Below are 24129 nucleotides of genomic sequence, written 5' to 3'. Positions count from 1 at the left end.
GAAACAAGACACCTCAAGGCTTTTATCAAGGTGTATAGTGAGCAGTTTGAATCCACGAGTACTTCACAGAATTTGATAAGCTTAGGTTGCCATATTGAAAATTTTCATTTTTTTCACAAAACTGTTGCTTTAGCATCAAATTTCTCACTTTTTCAAGAGACAACAACAAACCGTGGACCCCACAGGTTGTTATCCAATGTCTTATGAGCACAGGGATACCCCACATGTGGCCAAAAACCTCTGTTTGGATAAATGAGAGGGCTTGGAATGGAGGGAGCACCATTTGAATTCTGGAAAAGTTGAAATAAATTGCGGGCACCATGTCACATTTGCAGGGCCCCTTGGGTACCTATACATCAGAAAACCCCCACAAGTGACCCCATTTTGGAAACTGGATTTTATTCAGGAGTATAGTAAGCATTTTGAATCCACAGGTACTTCACAAAAATGTTGCTGTAGCAACAAATGTCTCACTGTTAGGCTATGTGGCCATGATCCAGCGACACGGCATCTAGTACACAGTGTCAGCCTCCTGCAGAGATGTGAGTGTTGTCCACGGGAGAACGCAGCTGCCCAAGCCCACGATTTGGGTTCAGGCCGCTGTGGAGCTCTATGCTACCTGCAGAGAACACTCATCTCCGCAGCATAAATTGACATGCTGAGGCTCGGGAAGCTGCGCCACAGGTCGGTTTATGCTGCGGAGAAAAGAAGCACATTGGGCATGGGATTTCTAAAAATCCTTCCACTGTGCTTCTACTGCACAACGCAGCGTTATGGACACAGGGAAAACACTCTGCGCCCAAAACGCTGCAAACCCTGATTGTGGGCACACAGCGTAAAATGCTACAATGGATGAATGGATAGATGTCAAACAAATATAACGTCCCATTCCCCTGCATATTCTAAGCTGGCGCCCTTTAGTGCCTTTCATGTGGCACTAAAGGGTGCCTAGCCTTGTATTTAGCCCCCCAAAAAATTAATAATTAAAATAAACGACGTGGGGTCCCCCCTATTTTTGATAGCCAGCTAGGGTAAAGCAGACAGCTGTAGCCTGCAAACCACAGCTGACAGCTTCACCTTGGCTGGTGATCAATTTGGAGGGCTCCCCAGGCGTTTTTTAAAAAAAAAAAAAACGTGGGGTCCCCCCCAAATTAGATCACCAGCCAAGGTGAAGCGGACAGCTGGGGTCTGGTATTCTCAGGGTGGGAAGAGCCATGGTTATTGGACTCTTCCCAGCCTAAAAATAGCAGGCCGCAGCCGCCCCAGAAGTGGCGCATCCATTAGATGCGCCAATCCTGGCGCTTCGCCCCAGCTCATCCCGCGCCCTGGTGCGGTGGCAGACGGGGTAATATATGGGGTTGATACCAGCTGTAATGTCACCTGGCATCAAGCCCTGGGGTTAGTGATGTCACGGCATCTGAACAGATACCCGACATCACTAACCCAGTCAGTAATAGAAAAAAAAAAGACAAAAAAAAAATTTATTTGAAAAAACACTCCCCGAAACATTCCTCTTTTACCAATTTATTGAAAATAAAGAAATTCCGGTCGCTGTAATCCATTTTGGAGGTCCCACGCCGGCTCTGGATCTTCTAGAATATGGGGGGCACGTTCAGGGAACGTATCCCCCATTTTCTGGAAGAGCAAGCTCTCCATGAGCAGTGTGGGTGCAGTAATCTGAGAATACTGCACTCACACTGCCCCGGTCCAACCTAGGGCAGAGTGACCTGCAGTAACCTCATTCCAGAATATGAGGGGCACGCTCACAGAACGTACCCCCCATTTTCTGGAACAGCAGCCTCTCCATGTGAGGAGTGTGGCTGCAGATCACTGCGCTCACCCTCCCCCGGTCCACAGTGGAGCCTGTGCATCAGCGACGTCAGCAGGATTCCTGCTTGCAGGGATCCAGCTGACAGCCGCTGTCTGCGCATGCGCCGCCAGCATTGAAGAAGAAGGAGGCGGCGATCGCGGGCCCGGAGCGGCAGACAGGTAACGTATAACCGGGGGCTGGGGGGGGGGTGACGGGGGGTGACCTAGTGGGACCTGGGGACACCTTTCTGCCGCATGTGACGTGTCACATGCGGCAGAAAGAGCAGAATGAAGGCGGCCGCGCGCTGTGCGCCGCCATCTTCCACGCTCCGGAGGGGGGAGGGGGGAGGCGGCTCTGGAGACCGGAGGGGGCTCCGGTGACCAGAGGGCTCCGGTGGACCGGAGGAGGGGTCAGGGGGAGGACATTTCCCTCCGATCTGAAATGTTTGATCATTTCAGATCGGAGGGAAATGACTGCAGAGCCGGCGCAGGCGGCAGTTTTCTGTGCGCTTCGGCGCCATTTTGGATGTCCGGTGGGGGTAGGGGTGGGGGTGGGGGGACTCTCCGGTACCGGGGGCTTTGGGGGCACTAGGGGGTTAGATTTCTTTCTCATCTGACATGTTTGATCATGTCAGATGAAAAAGAAATCAGTTTTACCGGCCATTTCTTTTTTTTTCATGTGTTCGTCGGTATACAGTGTATACCGCCGATCACATGATCGGGGTCCAAAAAAAACACCCCGATTCATAATCTGGGGGGTCTCAGCTACCCCCGGTAGCTGAAACCCCCGAGATTTTCGGTCGCTGGGGGGCGCTACAGGTTTTTTTCGGGCCGCCGCTTTAAAGCGGCGGAACAGAATAAGTACCCTGTTTTGCCGCCGCTTTAAGTCGTACGGCCGTCGTTATGAGGTTAATATCATTGCTGCTGCAGGTACGATGTTGTTCCTCGTTCCTGCGGCAGCACACATCGCTGTGTGTGACACCGCAGGAGCGAGGAACATCTCCTACCGGCGTCCACCGCCAATGAGGAAGGAATAAGGTGGGCGGGATGTTACGGCCGCTCATCTCCGCCCCTCCACTTCTATTGGGCGGCCGCTTAGTGACGTCGCTGTGACGCCGAAAGGACCTCCCCCTTACAAAGGAGGCGGTTCGCCGGTCACAGCGACATCGCTAGGCAGGTAAGTAGTGTGACGGGTCCGAGCGATGTTGTGCGCCACGGGCAGCGATTTGCCCGTGTCGCACAAACGATAAGGGCGGGTACGCTCGCTAGCGAGATCGCAGTGTGTAAAGCGGCCATAAGGCTATGTACTCATGGGACAATGTACCTGTGGACTTTTCTGCAGGTTTATGCAGCAACTCCCGCAGCGGTCCATTGCTGCGCTATATCTGCGGAGTTGTTGCGGCAAACCTGCGGAAACAGTGCAGAATTCCTGTGGATTTCCCACCCTATATCTCCATAGTGGAAAGCCCGGAATTCCGCAAATAATTCTGCATGAATAATCGACACGTAGTTATGTGCAACTGTGGGACATCCGCAGCATATTTTGCAGCCACAAACACCGCAGCATTGATACAGCACTCCCCAAATCCCATAGGGAGTGTCTGTACTTGCTTGTGTAAACCCGCGGATTTATCTGGAAAATCTAGAAAATGAGCGGGTTTTCCGTGTCAAAATCCGCAGTTAATTTCTCCCGTGGGCACATGGCCTAATAGTGTGCTACGTAGGAGCGGTGAAGATCTCCATACACATTTGTATGGGGAGGATTCCGACTGTCGAGGCTGAGGTGAATAGAATGGTTGCAATCCAATTAACCCATTGCTGATTTCTTTTGTTTGGTGGCTAAAAAAGCAGCTGCCAGATGATTTTGGCAGTGTGTACAGATGAGCAAACCCAAACTGTAAAGTTCGGCGTTGGTACCGAACACTAACTTTTTTTTTTAAAAAAAAAAGTGTTCTGATGCTTTATGTATGCAAATCACTCACGGTGCTCGGGTACGCTCTGTGCTTGGTTACGCTCTGTGCTCGGTTACGCTCTGTACTCGGCCCTGTGCGAGCCGCTTCCAGTGTTTGAATGGCTCTCAGTGGGGGTTACAAGAGCGTTATTGGATGTAGTGTCCAAAAAAAAAAAAAAATACCGCCACACTCCCCATCCTCCCTCCCTCAGAAGTGATCTGTTTATGGCTGGTTGTATGTGGGCACAGCACTGAACTGCCCAGTAAGTGACTTCCATTGGGGTTCAGGTAAAGTCTGGGTCCAGAACTGAGTTTTATCTAACGTCCAGCTGAATCCGCCGAACCTTACTTCCATGGGTCCGCTCATCTCTAGCAGTTGGTCTTCCGTTGATCGCGCAGAAGCGTTTGGCCAAGTTGTACGTTCCTGCGTATGGGGGATTCGGTGGAGATGGCTGTCCATCCATGTCCAATTTGTCCGGCCAGCGTCAAACGCTTGCCTTTCATAGGATTTGAGAGAGATTTTGTAGTTTTATCCTAAATGCTAATAAGATCACAAGTGCCGAGTCTGGAGGACGCTAATGCTCAGTTCTGTTAACCCTGCTCCTGAGTTGCGGCTTCAGCCTCCATCCTCCTCCTCACTGAATGCCGGCACACCGCTCTTCTTGCTATGGGCATCGTAGTTGATGACGTATCGTTCAGATGTTGCATTTTTGTGCTGTAAACCCTTAATTACACGTGCACATAACTTCAGCTGTGACGGGTGTGCCAAACACTAGAGCTGTCCGTCAAATCCAAGGGGCCGGCATGTGGCAGGGCTTACTGAGCACTCACCGTGCTTGGTGTTGCCTGCCCGGCACTTTGTAGATTTCTGTGTTGCCCCCTACCCAGCTCTGCTCTGAGATTATTAACCAGAAAGGAGCTCACGTCCAGGCTTTATTACATGGACCTTTTGTAAGAAGTCGTTGTAAAGGGGTTGCCGAGTTTTGACACTTTTGTGATCATAGAAAAGAGGATCCATTTATTAGCAAAAAAAAGGGCCCCAACGCGTCATTGGACAGTGCACGTCCATACAACGTAAACACCAGGACGGACCTATATTTACGCTCTTGCCATAAAGCGTGAAACCCGTCGATCTATACCTAGTGCTTCCACGTCACCTGTAATCGGCCGTGTCCTCTGTAGAGATCTGCCGGGTCATAGAGGCCTCCTAGAATAAACCTAGATAAGAAGCAATAACATTAGGTTTTATTGGCCTCTAGATAGACTGTACTTAAGGTTTATGGCCCATATTACACAGGATGAGGCTCAGCAATTCATAGTCTCTTCTCCTCACTACTGTGTGGGTTGCTAAAGGGGATGGTGATCTCCTATTAGCAGTATTATCCTACACAGTTTGGCAGTATTATCAGTACCTCATCTGTTGCATTGAGGGATTTTGTGCCCTTTTTAATAGGAGAGTTGAGGTTGTCATCCAAAAGGACCATGTAGCGAAGGGGTTTCCAGCTGAGATGGTTGAACCCTCAATATCTTTCCTATTCCTTAATGAATCAGTCCACAGACGCTTGCAATCCAATCTACCACATCCAATTTTTCAATGAAAGTGAGAATATTTTAGGAGGAATCTGGAAGAAAAGCATCGAAACAGGAGAACAGTCCTAGGTTGGATATGAAGCGATGGCTTCAAGTGCTGAGAGTTAAGATACTGTATTCTACTCGTTGATTTTTCTACTACTGAAGTATTGATGACCTTGGAAAAGGATATTAATATTAGATTGGTGGGGGCTGGGGCAGCCGCAGTTGGATGATTACGGGTGACGGCACAGAATGCCATCACACTGTTGAAAGGAACTGATCTGGAGTGGTGTGATGGAGCTGTGGTGGTCCCCTCATGCAGCAGGATCCTGCCCCCTCTGCTTTGTTTTCAGCACCACTTTAGCTAAGAGAACAGGGTTTCTGATGGCCACCAGCTAAGGATGGCACTGATCAGCAGTAGGGTAAACCTTGTGTTCCCTGTAGGGTTTCTGCTAGCCTGCCTGTGTTCCCTGTAGGATTTCTGCTAGCCTGCTTGTGTTCCCTGTAGGGTTTCTGCAAGCTTCACTGTGTTCCCTATAGGATTTTTGCAAGTGTGACTGTGTTTCCTGTAGGTTTTCTTCAAGCCTGACTGTGTTCCCTGTATGGTTCCTGCAAGCCTGACTGTGCTCCCTGTAGGATTTCTGCAAGCTTGACAGTGTTCCCTGTAAGTTTCGGACAGCCTGGCTGTGTACCCTGTAGGGTTTCGTCAAGCCTGGCTGTGTACCCTGTAGGGTTTCGTCAAGCCTGACTGTGTTCCCTGTAGGGTTTTGGCAAGCCTGACTGTGTTCCCTGTAGGGTTTTGGCAAGCCTAGCTGTGTACCCTGTAGGGTTTTGGCAAGCCTGACTGTGTTCCCTGTAGGGTTTTGGCAAGCCTGACTGTGTTCCCTGTAGGGTTTTGGCAAGCCTGACTGTGTTCCCTGTAGGGTTTTGGCAAGCCTAGCTGTGTACCCTGTAGGGTTTTGGGAAGCCTAGCTGTGTACCCTGTAGGGTTTTGGCAAGCCTGACTGTGTTCCCTGTAGGGTTTTGGCAAGCCTGACTGTGTTCCCTGTAGGGTTTCGGCAAGCCTGACTGTGTTCCCTGTAGGGTTTCGGCAAGCCTGACTGTGTTCCCTGTAGGGTTTCGTCAAGCCTGACTGTGTTCCCTGTAGGGTTTCGTCAAGCCTGACTGTGTTCCCTGTAGGGTTTCGTCAAGCCTGACTGTGTTCCCTGTAGGGTTTTGGCAAGCCTGACTGTGTTCCCTGTAGGGTTTTGGCAAGCCTAGCTGTGTACCCTGTAGGGTTTTGGCAAGCCTAGCTGTGTACCCTGTAGGGTTTTGGCAAGCCTGACTGTGTTACCTGTAGGGTTTCGGCAAGCCTGACTGTGTTCCCTGTAGGGTTTCGGCAAGCCTGATTGTGTTCCCTGTAGGGTTTCGGCAAGCCTGACTGTGTTCCCTGTAGGGTTTCGGCAAGCCTGGCTGTGTACTCTGTAGGGTTTCGGCAAGCCTGGCTGGGTAATACAAAATAAATGCTGCAGACAAAGTAGAGATGTAGTTGGTGTCTTTTGCTTGTTAAATTTGATCGTGCATTTCTAGGTTGTGTTCTTCTTTAAGAAATTCACCTCAATTAGATTGTCTCAGCCCGTGGGTTGGATACCCATAGTCTGTGTATATTGTAATTGCAGCATCTTAAATGACCCTTCCCAGAAGCCTGTGCGGGATATCGAGCGGCTAATAGACTCCAGAAATAGTCCGGCCTCGGCAGTAATAATGGCGAGCAGGGCCGGTCCTCATGGAAACGTGCGTTTTATGGACTGGCTGTTGTGGAGGCTTTCTGGCCTCATTAGATAACATTGTGATGTGTGCAGGAATTAGGGTCACTGCGTCTTGACGGGCGGCTCCATTCTTCTCCTTCTGCTCGGTGACTAAGTCAATAAATGCAGCCTCTCAATGGAGCCGACTTATCCGCTGCACAGTGAGCGTAAATCCCCGGAAGACGGGAACAGAAGGAACGAGGTGTGACCCCCATAATCCCATCAGATGCTCGGCTCTCGTTCTGTTAATGTTGCTAATTACAATTTCATATATATTTTGGTCGTTGTAGTAAATTGTAATGTTTCCCAATATAGAAAATACTGTTAAATGAAACCTCAACGCAACGTTATTGCCTCAGGAACGGATCACGCTGGGGAATGGGGCGGCTGGTTTTGGCGCGGCTCGGTGACCGGGATACGTTGGGTCTGTGCCTCCTGTCCGTGTAGACCACTGTGGATGCTTTATATCGGGGGCTGTAGAACATTATAGTGAGCCCCGTCTGTCCCTCCTGTTCTGCGCTAACCTACTGCATGCCTGTGAGCCCTGCCTCGTGTTGTGCCCCCACTGTTGTAACCTACCCCCCCCCCCAAAACCCCACTGTTGTAACCCCTGCGTCCCCCCTTTTTTTTTTTTTTCGCTTAATGTTTTTTGTTGCTATATATTCTAACACTCTAAATTTACCATTTTATTTAAAGACGACATGTCTGTGCTTACCGAAATCAAGACCCCCGATTCTCCAGGTATCGTACTAACCCGCTCCTGTTCTGTGTCCTGGTGCTTCTATGTAATAAATGGCTTCCTATCTGTTTCTTGTCTCGTCTGTCACATTTACAAAACTGATTGGAAAACTTTCCCATAGAAGTCACTGGGGAGTATGACCTTTTGACCTCTGAGGACAAGGGGGGAAAAACGCGGAGTGGTTAGAGGGCTCGCCTCCCGTGTGTCGCCCACGCTTTCCAGGCATGTCTTCCTCATGGGGAGACTTTTCATTTACATGGACCGATTTTTGGAAACTGCAAACGCTTGATCATCCGGTGATTGGTTCATAGAAGTAATTGTTTGGCAGAAGTTTGTCCCCGAAAAATCGGGGGATGTGCTGCAGACAAGCGGCACACTGAGGACAAGACAGGCCTAGTAATGATTTTTCGTCCCCTATATAGTTTTTCCTCTTTTTTAGTTTTTGTGTTTTTTCTTTGGCTTGCATGAACTGACCAATTTGTATACAGTGTGTCCACCCATATCCTGTCCACCGCCATTAACTCGAGAACGTCGGCAGCTATAGGCATAGAAGTGGTGTCTAGGTATAGTAAAGTAGCCATGCGCTACACAATGAAACCACCTATAGCGCCACCTGGTGGAAAACAACAGAGTTAGCACTTTTATCTCAAACGGAACGAGATAGAGAAAAACAAAGTGAATTACAAAGTTGTAGGGCATCATCAATTCAATACGAATCGACACCTTGCATACAGAAATGCTATGATTAGAACGTGTAAAACTCACAAGGCTGCGGACGTGAAGCGATACCTCATGGAGACCTTCCTACAAGTCATTGGGTATGGTGGCTGTGTGGAGTGGCCTCCACGCTCACCTGACCTGACCCCATTGCACTTCTTTCTGTGAGGTCACATCAAACAGCAGGTGTATGCGACCCCTCCACCAACATTGCAGGACCTACAACGACGTATCACAGATGCTTGTGCAAACGCGTCCCCTACCATATTGCACAACATGCAGCAAGATACAGTATGCTGTGCAGAGGCCAGATGTGCATTGCAGCTGACGGGGGCCACTTTGAGCATCAAAGTTAAATGAGCGCCATATGCGTGACCAGCATTCAATGTTTGGGGGGGTCATGGGTTTCATATCATAGCATTTCTGTATGCAAGGTGTCGATTCGTATTGAATTGATGATGCCCTACAACTTTGTAATTCACTTTTTTTCTCTATCTCGTTCCGTTTGAGATAAAAATGCTAACTCCGTTGTTTTCCACCAGGTGGCACTATATTTGGTTTCATTGCGTAGCGCATGGCTACTTTACTATACCTAGACACCACTTCTATGCCTGTAGCTGCCGCTGTTCTCAAGTTAATGGTGGTGGACAGGATATAGGTGGACACACTGTGTAGTTCATCACTGGTCGTATATGGGCTGAAAACTTCCAGGACTTTAAAGGTGTAACAAGTTTGGAAGTTATCCCCGACCAGTTGAATAAAGGATAACTTAACGATTGGTGGAGGTCTGACTTCTGGGGACCCCCACCGATCCCTAGATCTGGTGCCTGGGGAGCCTGGTGTGAATGGAGCAGTGGTCGATCATGTGCACCTCTGATTCATTCATTCAGTGCCAAAGACCAGCTGAGCACTGCACTCCATTGGAGCGAATGTGACCAGAGTACCTGTTCTAAGAATCGGTGAGGGTCCCCGCAGTCGAACCTCCAAAGCTCGGGACGTTATCTCCTTAAAGGGAATCTGTCACCAGGTTTTTGCCACCTAATCTGAGAGCAGCATAATGTAGGAGCTGAGATCCTGATTCCAGCCATGTGTAGTTTTGATAAAATCACTGTTTAATCAGCAGGAGATTATCATTACAGGACTACTTGGCGTGCTGCAGGTAGTCCAACATACTCATGAGCTCTGTATGCTAGATCTGCAGCAGAGAAAACATTGATTTTATCAAAACGAGAGCAAACAGCTCAGTAAGTGACACATCACTGGAATCAGGGTCTCTGTCTCTACATTATGCTGCTCTCAGATGGGGGAGAAAAAAACCTGGTGACAGATTCCCTTTAACAGTAATTTCTCTTTGTGGTCAGTTACCAAAATATTCTAGATACTGATCAATGCAGTATAATAGTCTGAAGGTTCCCATACACCTTAGACAGCCGATGACCAGACAAGTGTTCATCTGATGGTTATTTCTTCCAACTACCCCATACACATGAATGCTCAGTCAAGCGTCGGGGTACTTTGCTACGGGCAGTGTTTTGTTCAGTTTTTGATGCTACAGAATTTGCACCTTTTAGTTTACTTGTTTGTTGTTGGTTTTTTTTTTTCCCCATTGTGTTTGCATTTTTGACACTTTGTTTGTTTGGAGTGTCATCCTTTTTAAATAAAGTTGTTTAGTTTTTGAAACTTACAGGTATTAAGAGCAGGTTCCCTGCGGGTTTTGTTTTTTTTTTTTGTTTTTTTTTTTTCTGCGGCTTGTCTGCATCTAATGCAAGTCTATGGGGAATTCCACACTGAAAACTCTGCGCACACATAAGAGAAATTGACACGCTGTGGAATTGAACCACGCACAGCAGGTCAATTTAGGCTATGTGCCCACACTGCGTTTTTTTGACGCTGCGTTTTTGGCCGCTAAAAACGCACAAAAACGCACCTGCGTCGAAAAAACGCGGCAAAAAACGCACGCGTTTTGCCGCGATTTGGTGCGTTTTTTGCTGCGTTTTGCTGTGTTTTTGCTCACTGCGTCCTTATGCGTTTTTTTTATCAGTGAAAGAAAAAAAAAAAAGGTCTTATGTAATTTCCTTCTTCAATGTGTTCTTCATTCTCCACTAGTGTATGCAGAAGAGCAGACTGCTGCAGAACTACAAGGCTCAGCATCCTCCATCCAATAGTGCATGCAGGAGAGCAGACAGCAGCTGTCGAACTACAAGGCTCAGCATCCTCCTTCCAGGACTGTATGCAGGATTTCTTTGCCCCCCCAAACAAAAAAAATGACGTGGGCTTCGCCATATTTTTGTATGCTAGCCGGGTACAGCAGGCAGGTACGGGCTGCCCCCAACCCCCAGCTGCCTATTTGTACCCGGCTGGGAACCAAAAATATAGGGAAGCCCTTTTTTTTTTAAATTATTTCATGAATTTCATGAAATAATTTAAAAAAAAAATGACGTGAGCTTTGCCCAATTTTTGAGTCCAGCCGGGTACAACTAGGCAGCTGGGGATTGGAATCCACAGTGCAGGGTGCCCAAGCTTTCTGGGCACCCCCGCTATGAAGTGCAGTCCCGCAGCCACCCCAGAAAATGGCGCTTTCATAGAAGCGCCATCTTCTGGCGCTGTATCCAACTCTTCCAGCTGCCCTGATGCCGGGTGGCTCGCCGGGTAATAATGAGGTTAGGGCTAGCTGTATAGCTGGCCCTAAGCCCGAAATTCATGGTGTCACGCCAATATTAGACATGGCCACCATGAATTTCTAGTAAAGATAAAAAAAAACCACAACACACAGAAAAATATTTTTATTAGAAATAAAACACAAGACAATTAGTGACTCCATCTTTATTGAAATAAAGAACCCCCCTCTGCAGTAATCCTGGGTCAGGGTCCCGCGCCATCCAATCCGGATCCAATATCATCTGATCGGTTTGCTGGAAGGCAAAGCGATCAGATGATGTGTCAGGATCAAGTGCCTGAATCCCATCACACATCAGCTGATTGTATAAAAGCCGTTTATACAATCAGCTGATGCATCAGTGCAAAAAAAAAAAAAATAATAATACTCACTTATGTGCTGATTACCGGCAGCTCCTGCAGCGATGGGGCGGGAGTCTGATCCCGTCCGATCGCTGCAGCAGCTGCCGGTAATCAGGGATGAAGTCTCCTGACGCATCCGCTGATACCGGCCGGGCGCCCGCGTCACCGCGATACTTACGATCACCTGATGCGTCAGGTGACTGCATCAGGTGATCCATCGCCAGGTCCTGAATCCATCGGAGGTTTCCCGGCCGTCTGCACACAGCCGGAGCGGGGGTGGCGATACCGGGAGAGCAGCTGGGAGCGGGCATGGCACCGGGAGGCTGCAGACAGGTGAGTATAACTTTTTTTTTTTTTTTTCTACTGTTAACTTTTGTTTTCGCAGCCGCTTCCACCTCCTGCCTGTACATGGCGCCGCACGGCAGCATACATGCACAGGACGGGTGGTGGAAGCGCCGGTGACGGTACCGGGAGGATTCACGCTTCTGTATATACTGACAGAAGGAATCCTCTTCCTGTACACGTCACTTTACTACCCACCTCCTGCGTTTATAGCTGCGTTTTTGGTCTTAGAAACGCACCAAAATGCAGCTATTTGCGTTTCTCATTGCGTCTTTCAACATCCCATTGAACTCAATGGATGAAAAGCGCAGTGAAAAACGCGGGAATAATTGACATGCTGCGTTTTTGTGGCACCACAAAAACGCAGCTGAAAAAAACAGATGTGTGCGGACAGCAAAAATGAAAACTCATAGACTTTGCTGGGGAAGCAAAGTCCTGCAGTTTTGAGGCCAAAAACACACCCGAAAAACGCGCAAAAACGCCGAGAAAAATGCACTGTGTGCGCACAGCCTAAAACGCAGCGCTTTTGACACCCCGAAAATATGGAGCATGAACAAGTGAGTAACGCTCATCATGGGCGTGAACCCGAAGACACAGACCGAATTCTAACCAAACCCAAACGGGGAAAATTATATCGACCCCCTGTTTGCTGTGTGCAGCCTCTCCGCTCTTACTTTACAGGTATTTTCTGAAGTCTCCACATTTACCATTCGTCTGTCGCTCCTTGTGTCTGTGTGTTTGTACCTTTTTTGCTTTTGTTGGAATTCAGATCATTAATACACAGAAGTGTCCATGGATTTGATCGCGGGATCGTCTATGTAAATCTGCCGCCTAATGCTGCTCTGTGTCTGGTTTTAGGTGAAACCCTCAGTGGTCTGCTGTACGAGATCAACTCCAACGCTGAGTCCGAGATGATTCCCAGTAACTCCGAGGTGGGTACAATTATTATTATTATTATTATTATTATTATTATTATTATTATTATTGTTTATTTTTTATTTGCTGCACTCACTGTTTGAATCCCTATATGTACACTGTGACCAGCAGAATAGTGAGTGCAGCTCCGGAGTATAATACAGGATGTAACTCAGGATCAGTACAGGATAAGTAATGTAATCTGAGTTACATCCTGTATTATACTCCAGAGCTGCACTCATTATTCTGCTGGTGCAGTCACTGTGTACATACATTACATTACTGATCCTGTATTGATCCTGCGTTACATCCTGTATTATACTCCAGAGCTGCACTCACTATTCTGCTGGTGCAGTCACTGTGTGCATACATTATTACATTACTTATCATGCACTGATCCTATGTATATAGTGACTGCACCAGCAGAATAGTGATTGCAGCTCTGGAGTATAATACAGGAGGTAACTCGGGGTCAGTACAGGGTCAGTAATGTAATATATGTACACAGTGACTCTCCATTTATATATCATTATATATAATATGTAATGGTAATGAAATGTGGATGTTCATAAGATAGACAGACATAACCATTAGATAAGCCATTTTTTTATTTTTTATTTTTATTTTTTTGGCCTTCCTTACGGTGACTGATATCTCTAGGGCTGGCCGGCCTCCAAACATAATTGCTGCAGTTATTACCTTGCTGGAAAGCTCTGCAGACTGATAGCGGTGATTTTTAATTGCAGCCTCCGTCCTGTAACCACAGAGTAATAAAACTACCGACAGCGATATCCGATCATGGACGGCCGCGTCACCACCAGCACTGCCGATGTCAATACTTGTGGATCTGCGGTGCTGGTGGTGAGCGGGTTAATGGCGGGGGCAGGAAACCCGCAGCCTAAGAAGAATACTGTTTTTTTTTGTTTTTTGTTTTTTTGTTTTCCAGTGATCAGCAATTGTAACATTTTCTATTACACAGGAGGTGATTATTGTGCAGTTTTTGCAAATATTGACCTGACGTGTTTGCTTTTGTCTACGCCCTGGCTTCCTCCACAATCCTTTTTTTTTTTTTTTTGTGATCGCTCCAGTATCCCGGTGTCCGCAGCTTCTGCTGTTATTTATCTTCCATTCACGCAGATTGGATCATTAACGATCTTGGATCAGATTGCGTTTAGGACGATCTTTCTAGAAAATTCCAGCTGTGGGTTGTAGATCCTTGTCACCAGTTTGTACAGAATGTGATCAACACTTTCTTTTAGGGATTCCCTCACTTTTCCTTATTTTAAAACAAAAAGAAATTGGTCACAAAGGGCTGTAATACATCACCCTGCAGATAGGGGGCGCTAGAGGTGAGCGGAGCACATGAGTGTAGCAGGGTCTGGTCTGATCTCTGCCCGTCCTGTCCCGCAGATGACCGAGCCACTTTCTAGTCTCGGGCCGTGATCCTCAACTTCTATTTATCAAGGCTGTTGGGAAAACTACAACTCCCAGCATGCTGTTTATAGAAAGAGCTGGCGAGCCACGTGTTAAAGGTCCCTGATCTAATGGCACTTAGTCATGTTGTGCCCATTCTTAGCCATCAGGGGCTGATTATAAGCACTGTCTCATCAGGTCCTCGGAAAGAGCCCCTCTTGGTGCCATACGTAGTATTGGTCACTCATTGGAACCTAGTAATAGTGCCCCCTTAAAGGGAACCTGTCACCAGTTTTTCGGCCTATAAGCTGCGGCCACCACCACCGGGCTCTTATATACGGTATTCTAACATGCTGTATATAAGAGCCCAGGCCGCTGTGTAGAACGTTATAATACTCTCCTAACGGTCGCACTGCGGTGGAGTTGGGTGATATGGGTGTCTCCATTGTCCGGTGCCGGCATCTCCTTTTTTGGCCATCTTTGTTCTCCTTCTTCTCTAGCCGCGGTGCATGACGTGTCCTTCGTCATACACACACTCCGGCATTGAGGTCCTGAGCAGGGCAGATCAAAGTATTGTAGTGACCCTGTGCGTGACCGGCGAGTGTGTATGACATAGGACGCGTCATGCACACAGGTTTCAGAAAGAGGACGAAGATGGCCGAAAGAGGCAGCGCCGGCACCGGAGGACGAAGATGGCCACCTGGCCAACCGAGCGATTGTTAGGTAAGTATTATAAAGTGTTTTTTATGTTATATCCCCGGCCTGGGCTCTTATATACAGCATGTTAGACTCCTGTACATAACAGCACAGTGGTGGTGGCCGCAGCTTATGGGGAAAAAAACTGGCGACAGGTTCCCTTTAATAGTTTACAAAGTGTGAATTGCTTGTGATCACTCATGTGATGGTTGTTGTGCCTGACCTCATTTTTCTGCATTTTCCCCAATATTCTGCTTATCCAGCCCGTACATTATGCAGCGATTCCAATCTCTGGGGGTACAAGCAGGTTTCACAAAAAAGTCTGCTCCTTTCCTCTAAATGTGGCCTTTTCTACAGTTGCATGGACTTTTACAGACTCCATTCACAGTTTCACCAAATCTGCCCGTCCTTAATTCTGCAAATTTTAGGGGACCTGGAATAAAAAAGCTAACGTTTTTCAACAGTTGTTAAAGTATAAAAATGTAATTTTTTGCCTTCCAATTTTTGTGCAGCTGATCTCACAATCGCTTCTTGGCATCACGGTCCTTCTTCAGGCTGACATTATCCGTTAGAGACCTGTTTGCAAAAATGCATAAAGTTCTGCAAACACAACTTTTTTTTGTCCGTTGTTCAAGAACTCATGTCAGCCGGATCCGTTTTTAACATGTGGAGTCTATGGACAGTGGATCCGTTAGGGCGCGCTCACACATCCGGCTTTTCGCCGGTTTGACGGATGCGGCGCACACCAGTACAGTATGATACAGTACAGTGGCAGCGCCGCAACATCCGGGTCACATGCTCCGGTCACATGACAGCATGTAAACGGCGCTTGTTGCGCTGCCATTGTACTGTATACACTGTACTGGCGTGCGCCGCATACGTCAAACCGGCGAAAAGCCGGATGTTTGAGAGCGCCCTTAACCAGTTACTATTTATTGTCCATTTGTAACGGAACCTTTCCAAATGCAAGTACAACAGATGGCTAAATAGCAGTCCGTTAACTGATCCGTTGTCCATAGACTCCCATGTAAAAAAAGTGGATCCGGCAGAAATCCGTTTCCCAATGGATCCATTTTAATGGATGAGTGCAGATCATGTGAACTTGGCCTCACTTGATATCCATTGTGTATGAGTTGTCTATGATTATGGTTTTCAGATCTCTTCTTGAATAGTCCCGGTCATGATGTGATCACAGCTCCGTAACACAATGTGCACCTCTGTGATCCGCACATAACCGGGATGGATACTCCTCCTAATAGATTATATATATATATATATATATATATATATTATATATATATATATTAATATTCATTTATATAGCGCTAACATATTCCGCAGCGCTTTACATGCAATGGCAACACTGTCCCCATTGGGGCTCACAATCTAAATTCCCTATCTGTATGTTTTTGGAGTGTGGGAGGAAACCCACGCAAATACGGGGAGAACATACAAACTCCTTAAATATTTCCATTCAATGACTGCAAGAAGAAATCTTTGGTATATTAGAAAAGCAGAACTTTTCCTTCACGTTTTCTGGAACGTTATAACAAGAGGCTGAGCGGTAGACAATGTACATGTTACTGTAACAAACCCATAAACTCATCCTCTAACTGGTTTTACTTTTATATACATTTTTTTTTCCATGCATCATTACTAACCACATTATATTTTTCCCATGATGCCACTCTCAGGGCCTCAGCAGCACAGAGAGTACGTTCCTCATCACTAATCATCAGAGGGTAAGCGGCCGCAGCCCCCCGTGCATGGACTGGTGTTTGGCTGGGGGCAGCTGGAAGCTTCAGTGTTTAGTGGCTGAAAGAACACAATCCAATCCCAATCTGCCATATTTCTCCATCCCTCTACTCCTTCTTATAGCACTAATTATTTTATGTTTTCTTCAAGGGATTTTTATATCTCTGGCACTTTTTTTTTTTTTGCATACCCAACGGGTCTGCCTGGTGACATGGGTGCTGGTTATAGTGGAGAGGTGGTTGTGTAAGTCACCAATCTTCCATGAGCTCAAAGATGGGCGTTTGTGGCTATATGTGATATATTGATGAGCGGGCACTACCATGCTCGGGTGCTCAGTACTGGTAACTAGTGATGAGCGGGCACTACCATGCTCAGGTGCTCAGTACTCGTAACTAGTGATGAGCGGGCACTACCATGCTCGGGTGCTCAGTACTGGTAACTAGTGATGAGCGGGCACTACCATGCTCAGGTGCTCAGTACTCGTAACTAGTGATGAGCGGGCACTACCATGCTCGGGTGCTCAGTACTGGTATCTAGTGATGAGCGGGCACTACCATGCTCAGGTGCTCAGTACTCGTAACTAGTGATGAGCATCTGAGCATGGTAGTGCCCACTCATCACTAGTTATTAGTACAGAGCACCCAAGCATGGTAGTGCCCGCTCATCACTAGTTACGAGTACTGAGCACCCGAGCATGGTAGTGCCCGCTCATCACTAGTTACCAGTACTGAGCACCCGAGCATGGTAGTGCCCACTCATCACTAGTTACCAGTACGGAGCACCTGAGCATGGTAGTGCCCGCTCATCACTAGTTACCAGTACGGAGCACCTGAGCATGGTAGTGCCCGCTCATCACTAGTTACCAGTACGGAGCACCTGAGCATGGTAGTGCTCGCTCATCACTAATTACGAGTACAGAGCACCTGAGCATGGTAGTGCCCGCTCATCACTACTTGAAAGCTTTACAAATACTTTCCTGTCTCCTATTCCAGCTCTGTTATCCCTCCTGTGGGCTCGATCACCTGTACAATATATGGCCGGAAATATTGGATTGTGTTTTTAGGCATTTGGTGAAGGAACTGTGGGTTGTGCCGGTTTGTGGTGTTTTGTTATAGTGTTTGTTATTAACCTAACTTTTTTTCTTTTTGTACTAACTATATGGTATTTTTTTGGTATTGTTCCCCCCCACCGCTCCCTTTTTAAAGGATCTTTTGCACATTCAAAAAAGAGGTCACTGAATTATTGAATACTTGTGAAGCAACAAATCAGAATGACAGTCTCCTTCCGTGGGTCCAGTGGTATTTTACCACGGCTGCTCTGCTCTGTGTTTGGATAAGGCTACATTCACACTTCCAATGTTTTAAAACCGTCAGGTCCGTTGTTGCGACGCAACGACGGATCCGTCGTTTTTTAGATGTCAACTGACGCAACGGATGTGTTATTTCACAGGATTCCGTTCATAGGAATACTGTAAACAAAAAACAAAACTGATCCGTTACATCCGTTGTGCATCTGTTTTTTTGACAGATCCATCGTGATCCGTTTGTGTTTGGGACAGCCCAATGGGTGTGCCAAACATGCTGAGCATGACGGAATCCAGCACTGGATTCCATTGTGTGACGGATTACGGCGGAATCCAGATCCATAGACATACATTATAGCTCTTGACAGATGGCGACAGATTACCTGCGGAGTGCGGGTTTTTTTTGCCGCTCCAAAAAACGTTACATTCAGCGTTGCTCCCGTCTGACGACCTGTCAGTAAACGACGGATCTATCACGCGGCGGATGCAACGCAAGGCCATCAGTCACAATCCGTCACTAATAGAAGTCTATGGGGAAAAAAAACGGATTCCTGCAAAATATTTAGCAAGATACCATAATTCCTCAAGGCGACGGATTGTGACTGATGCAAAACAATGGAAGTGTGAATGTCGCCTTAGAGTGACATTACAACGTCCGCTCACATCACTGCCTCAGCGTCTCTGCTGATGTAGACTACACGGACTGATGAGCTCAGTGATTAACTGCAGCGGTTACATGTTCTGTAGTCGCGACGTCACCACTGGAGCCAAAACACAGACTGAAGCAGCGGACGAGAATTTCTGGTGGACCATGGTTAGGGCAAGTACTAAGTATGTTTCTATTACAAGTATCAAATCGTTTCGGGACAACTTTTTTTTGTAAGTGGAAACCCCCTTTAATCTGCCAATACACCCTTTAAAATGAAACACTTACCTCACAGACTAAACCAAAAAGGCCAGATAATAAACATCATCATCATCATCATCATCATCATCATCATCCTCGCATTAATCTGTAGGCCAAAGGGTCCTGATTGACAGATTCCTAAATGTTGTGTTTGGGCACTATAGAAGGGAATAAATACTTGTATCTGCCATGAAATAATGTTTGCTAAAAGATGCTCCAAAATGTTAAGTCGTCGTTGTGTCGTCCCTATGTTTTTCCACCTGAAAATGTATTAATAATGGAAAAATGGGCAGCAACTAATAAAATGGTTTCTAACAGGAAGAAATGCAAAGTCATACATCTTGGCAAGAATAATGAAAAGAGCATATACAGCATGGGAGGATAGAGCTATCCAAAAGCATGTGTGAAAAAGACTTGTTTACTAATAGATCACAGACTGAACATGAGTCAACAGTGTGACGCAGCAGCAAAAAAGGCAAACACCATTCTAGGATGTATTAACAGAAAGCATACAGTCTAGATCACGTGAAGTCATTATCCCCCTTTACTCCTCTTTGGTCAGACCTCATCTGGAATATTGTGTCCAGTTCTGGGCACCACATTTTAAAAAAAGACATCAACAAACTGGAGCAAGTTCAGAAAAGAGTGACCAGAATGGTGACTGGTCTGCAAACCATGTCCTATGAGGAACGGTTACAGGATTTAGGAATGTTTAGCTTGCAAAAGAGAAGACTGAGAGGAGACTTAATAGCTGTCTACAAATATCTTAAAGGCTGTCACATTGTAGAGGGATCAGTTTTATTCTCATTTTCACAAGGAAAGACTAGAAGCAATGGGATGAAACTGATGGGGAGGAGACACAGATTAGATATTAGAAAAAACTTTTTGACAGTGAGGGTGATCAATGAGTGGAACAGGCGGCCACGAGAGGTGGTGAGTTCTCCTACAATGGAAGTCTTTAAAAAAAGGAGGTTGGACGGACATCTGTCTGGGATGATTTAGTGAATCCTGCTTTGAGCAGGGGGTTGGACTAGATGACCCAGGAGGTCCATTCCAACTCTACCATTCTATGATTCTATGATAATAAATTTAACAATTGGGGTTCGACTCTTCCTATGTCCATTTGGGCTGCATTTGCAATGACCTAACAGAAAAAAAATAAAATATAAAAATAAAAAAAATGGATGTAAACGAATACAAAACTCAAGTCCGTTTCTGTTTTTCACACGGATCCATCAAACTGATCTGATTGCACATGAGAAATTTGGTTTCAGTTTGTATCTGTGCTTTTGTTCTGTTTGTTGTGTTTTTTTTTATTTTGTTTTTTTGCCATTTGATCTGATACATTTTTGCTAGGTGTCTTTGCATACATCTAGTTTTGAGCATTCATCAGCGCCCACAAAATGGGAAACGAAAAAAATGGATTCATTAAATGATTGAAAAAAGACGTCTCAGAGGAGATCTCATTTATATGTATAAATACATGTGTGGTCAATATAAAGGACTGGCCATGACTTATTTCTTCCAAAGGCAATACTAAGGACCAGGGGGCACTCACTGCGAGTGGAAGAAAAGCGATTCCGGCAGCTAAATAGGAAAGGGTTCTTTACAGTCAGAGCAGTCAGACTGTGGAATGCCGACCACAAAAGGTAGTAATGGCAGATACTAGAACAGCTTTATATCGGGGCTGGAGGATTTCCTCACTACACAACATTGTTGGTTATAAATGACTTGGTGACCAAATGTATAATTGGTGGAGGAAGGGTGAACTAGATGGACCCTAGTTACTTAGGTTGAAAAAAAGACCTATGTAACTATATTGACATAATTAGTGATTGTCTGTTATGATCTCGTTATTCCACGTGTTCTCGTCTAGGGATTCTGCAGTGTCCAGTCACTAACTATTGGTACATGACACACGGGTCCTGTCGCTGTATCCTAAATATGGGGAGTGCCCTTCTTTAAGTAAAAGTGGTTCCAAATAGCCAATATTAAAAATCGGGACTGTCCAGAAATCCAAATAGCTAAATGAGCAAACGCAAAAATTAGGAACAAGAGTTTTTTTTCATCCTGTTTGCTGTTAAATAATGAAACATAAAACCTGTTTTGTGCAAATATTAATGTGATGAAGTCTGCTGAGACCTTTTTTAGGGTTTTCTGATCTCTCGATTGACTGTGTAAAGCGATGGTTCATGTTCCCCGTGAGCCGTCGGTTCTTGCACCACAATATCCACTGTGGGACTTCGGAAACAGCTGTTATCTGCAGTGGTCTGTGGTTTTGCCACAATTTCTCTGAACCATCAATGTAGAATTAATATTTTTTTATTTCTCCTGGTAAAGTGCAAGAACTTTACTCTGAAAAGACAAAAGGCTTAAAGGGAATCTGTCACCTTTTGCGTTTTTCTTTAGGTTTTATTAATATGGGCAAACAAGTCCCATAAAGGTGAAATTAGCCATTCCTGTATGCCTCCTGGATGAGGGTTCATTTAGCAAAAATTCTCTTTATATCATCTTCTATCTTCCAGGCTATGGGGCATGTGCTGCCCAGATGATAAGCCGGCCTCTGGTCTTCATTTTACCGGATTCCTCCTCCCCTTATGTTTCTTGATGTTCCTGTGACGTCAGTTGCAAGGCCGGAAATCCCCCGCCTGCGCATCCTCCCTGCCGTCTCTCCCCTGCTTAGTGAAGCAGCAGTGACTCCCCGGTTCCTGCGCACTGCAAAATTGAAGCCTGTGCCCACAGAAGGGCAGACAGTGCAGAGAGGGATGGCGGGCATGATGCACAGGCGCGGGATTTCTGGCCGCGCACCTGACTTGACAGGGACACTGTAGAGAAGGGGGAGGAGGAATCCTGTATAAGGAAGACTGGAGGCCGGCTTATCTTCCAGGCAGCACACGCCCCATAGCCTGGAAGATAGAAGATATAAAAGAGGATTTTTGCCAAAAGACCCCTCATCCAGGAGGCATACAGGTATGGCTAATTTCACCTTTATGCCATCTGTATGCCGATTTTAATAGCTGAAAAAACACAAAAGGGTGCCAGATTCCCTTTATGGTCACATTTTAGAGTTTTGGTTCTTGGCGGTTACAATATTGGCCCAGACTCTCTTGATTATTGTAAATTGCCCAACTTATGTGTGAACATGGGACGCGCTGCTGGTATGGGACAGTAGTCTCTTGGTGTCAGTGCGGGAGAAGGTTCTTCCAGTTTTTCACTCTCTGGCGGTACACCGGCTTTTCTCCATACCTGGCAGGTTGAGCTCACAGATGCTTTCTCCCTGGGGGTTCGCCAACTCCTCTCTGACCTGACTCCTATCGAGATGAACCACAGTTTCTTGGCCCAGCTCGCCTCACCGGCGCTGCTTCCCCTACACTTGATGACCTACGCCTCTATAGTACAGTCATGCGCGAAAGTTTTAAGGCTGAAGCAGCAGAATGTGAACAGCATAATTTGATCCAGTGTTTCTATCTTTTAGTTATCTGTTTCCATGATTACTGAATTAATATAATAAACATTTCATATGTTTTTAAATATTTTGTGTGTCGCCCAGGGATAGGGGGTACTCAGATCCGGGCCAAGGGGTCACTTTTGAAGATATCACGGTGGCGTGACCTGGTCTGTGATCCCAGGCACCACAACAAAAGGGTGATTATATACAGGGGAGATTTGGTAGTCTATGTTCCGTGACGCCACCCGTGGTGTGCGGTGAGGTAATGGAGCACCGCCGCTGCCGGTCACAGGATCCTGGGGATGGTAATGGGCAGCAAGGTGGTTATTTTCCCTCCACGGGTAGGGTGTTGATGTCCCGGGACCCCGGTGTGGTGGATTAGGGAGTAATGGGTGCAGTCCACGGCTTGGACCGGGTGGTGCAGGAGTACTCACAGTATAAGGCAATAACTGACACGAGTCCAAGAATTAACCAAGTTGCTGGTAAGTGGTGCCCACAGCTGCTGTGAGGACGGGTTCCACACCCGTGTGTGTAATTCGGGTGTTTTTCTCCTGACTGGTGTCTGTGTCTGCACTGTACACAGGAAGCGGCTGGCCTATTCCTGAGGCCCTCACTGCCACGTCTCCTAGCCCCACACAGGGGCTGCTTCCAGACCTCTCTCCTCCTGCAGACTGAAACTACACTCTGCTCTCTCCAAGCTCCTCTCTCCCCCTCCCGTTTTCCTGAGGAGGGGGCGAGTGGGGCCTGATTGGCTGGTGTGTATTGGTGTGGGAAACTCCCCAAGGGAGAGTGAGCTCTGCACCATGAAGATGTATGCAGACCTCCTGTGACACCCTGGTTTTGCCAGGGCGGCACAATTGCATTGACAAATTCATTACCACACGTTCATCTCTCCCACGACTACTGGCGGCCTACATACTGCAATTTTCTTCACCATGTATGCCCCCCTTGATTTTGTGGTAGTTGTTTTTAATCCTTGTTCTATTGCTGTTTTGCTTGTGTCTTTTCTTTGAATAAATAAGTTTGTGCATATACACTCGTAATTTCTCTATTTGTTGTATTGACAAATTTATGTAGTTTATATAAAGACTCCATATTTCCAGTGCTGACCCTTACTTTCCAGACTTCTGCCCTTCTCCCTGGCAGCCAGATATCTCCTTCTGGGCCAAATCTTGGTTGATGACCCTTGTTTGGAGTTTCACAATTTGTGTTATTGTTCATCCATCTGTTCTTTTGAGGATTGACCGCAGGTTCTCAAGGGGATTAAGATCTGAGGAATTTCTTGGCCATGGACCCAAAATTTCAAAGTTTTGTTCACTGAGACACTTAGGCCTAAGCCACACGGCGAGAAAAACGGTGCGAGTGGAGTGCGATAAAACATCGCATTCCCCTCGGACCAATTCTAGCCTGTGTGTCAGCACACATGGGCGATTATTTTCTCAGCCCTAATCGGACTGAGAAAACAATCGCAGCATGCTGCGATTGTAAGCTGAGTCTCTTTCTCTCGCACCCATTCAAGTGAATGGGGCGAGAGAAAAATCGCACTGCACTCGCGGTACACCGGTGTACTGCTAGTGCAGTGCGAGAATGGCAATAGCCGGCTACACAGTAGAGAGGGAGAGAAATCCCTCCCTCCTCTCCTGAGTGCCGGCCCCGCCCCCCGCAGCTGAGGTCTGCTCGCACGAATGGACCTCAGTTGCAAGGACACAGGCATGACACTCGGCTCTGCTGTACTGCCAGCACGAGCCAAGTCTCAT

At 46.7% G+C, this 24129-nt stretch overlaps 1 protein-coding gene across 3 annotated transcripts in view; it reads left to right on the top strand.

The window, feature by feature from the left end:
- Positions 1-24129, top strand: part of ANO5 (anoctamin 5) — a 118167-nt gene that overhangs the window by 28937 nt on the left and 65101 nt on the right. For 2 of the 3 annotated variants that reach the window (XM_075325502.1, XM_075325501.1), the window contains exons 2-4: positions 7816-7860; positions 12794-12867; positions 16654-16701. In XM_075325502.1, the coding sequence (XP_075181617.1) occupies positions 7816-7860; positions 12794-12867; positions 16654-16701 (167 nt within the window). The remainder of the gene's footprint in view (positions 1-7815; positions 7861-12793; positions 12868-16653; positions 16702-24129) is intronic. The other variant, XM_075325503.1, reaches the window with a different exon arrangement.

The sequence above is a fragment of the Anomaloglossus baeobatrachus genome, chromosome 10 (assembly GCF_048569485.1).
Source record: "Anomaloglossus baeobatrachus isolate aAnoBae1 chromosome 10, aAnoBae1.hap1, whole genome shotgun sequence".
Classification (NCBI taxonomy): Eukaryota; Metazoa; Chordata; class Amphibia; order Anura; family Aromobatidae; genus Anomaloglossus; species Anomaloglossus baeobatrachus.
Note: the sequence above shows the minus strand (reverse complement) of the source record. Positions and strands in the feature narration are given on the sequence as shown.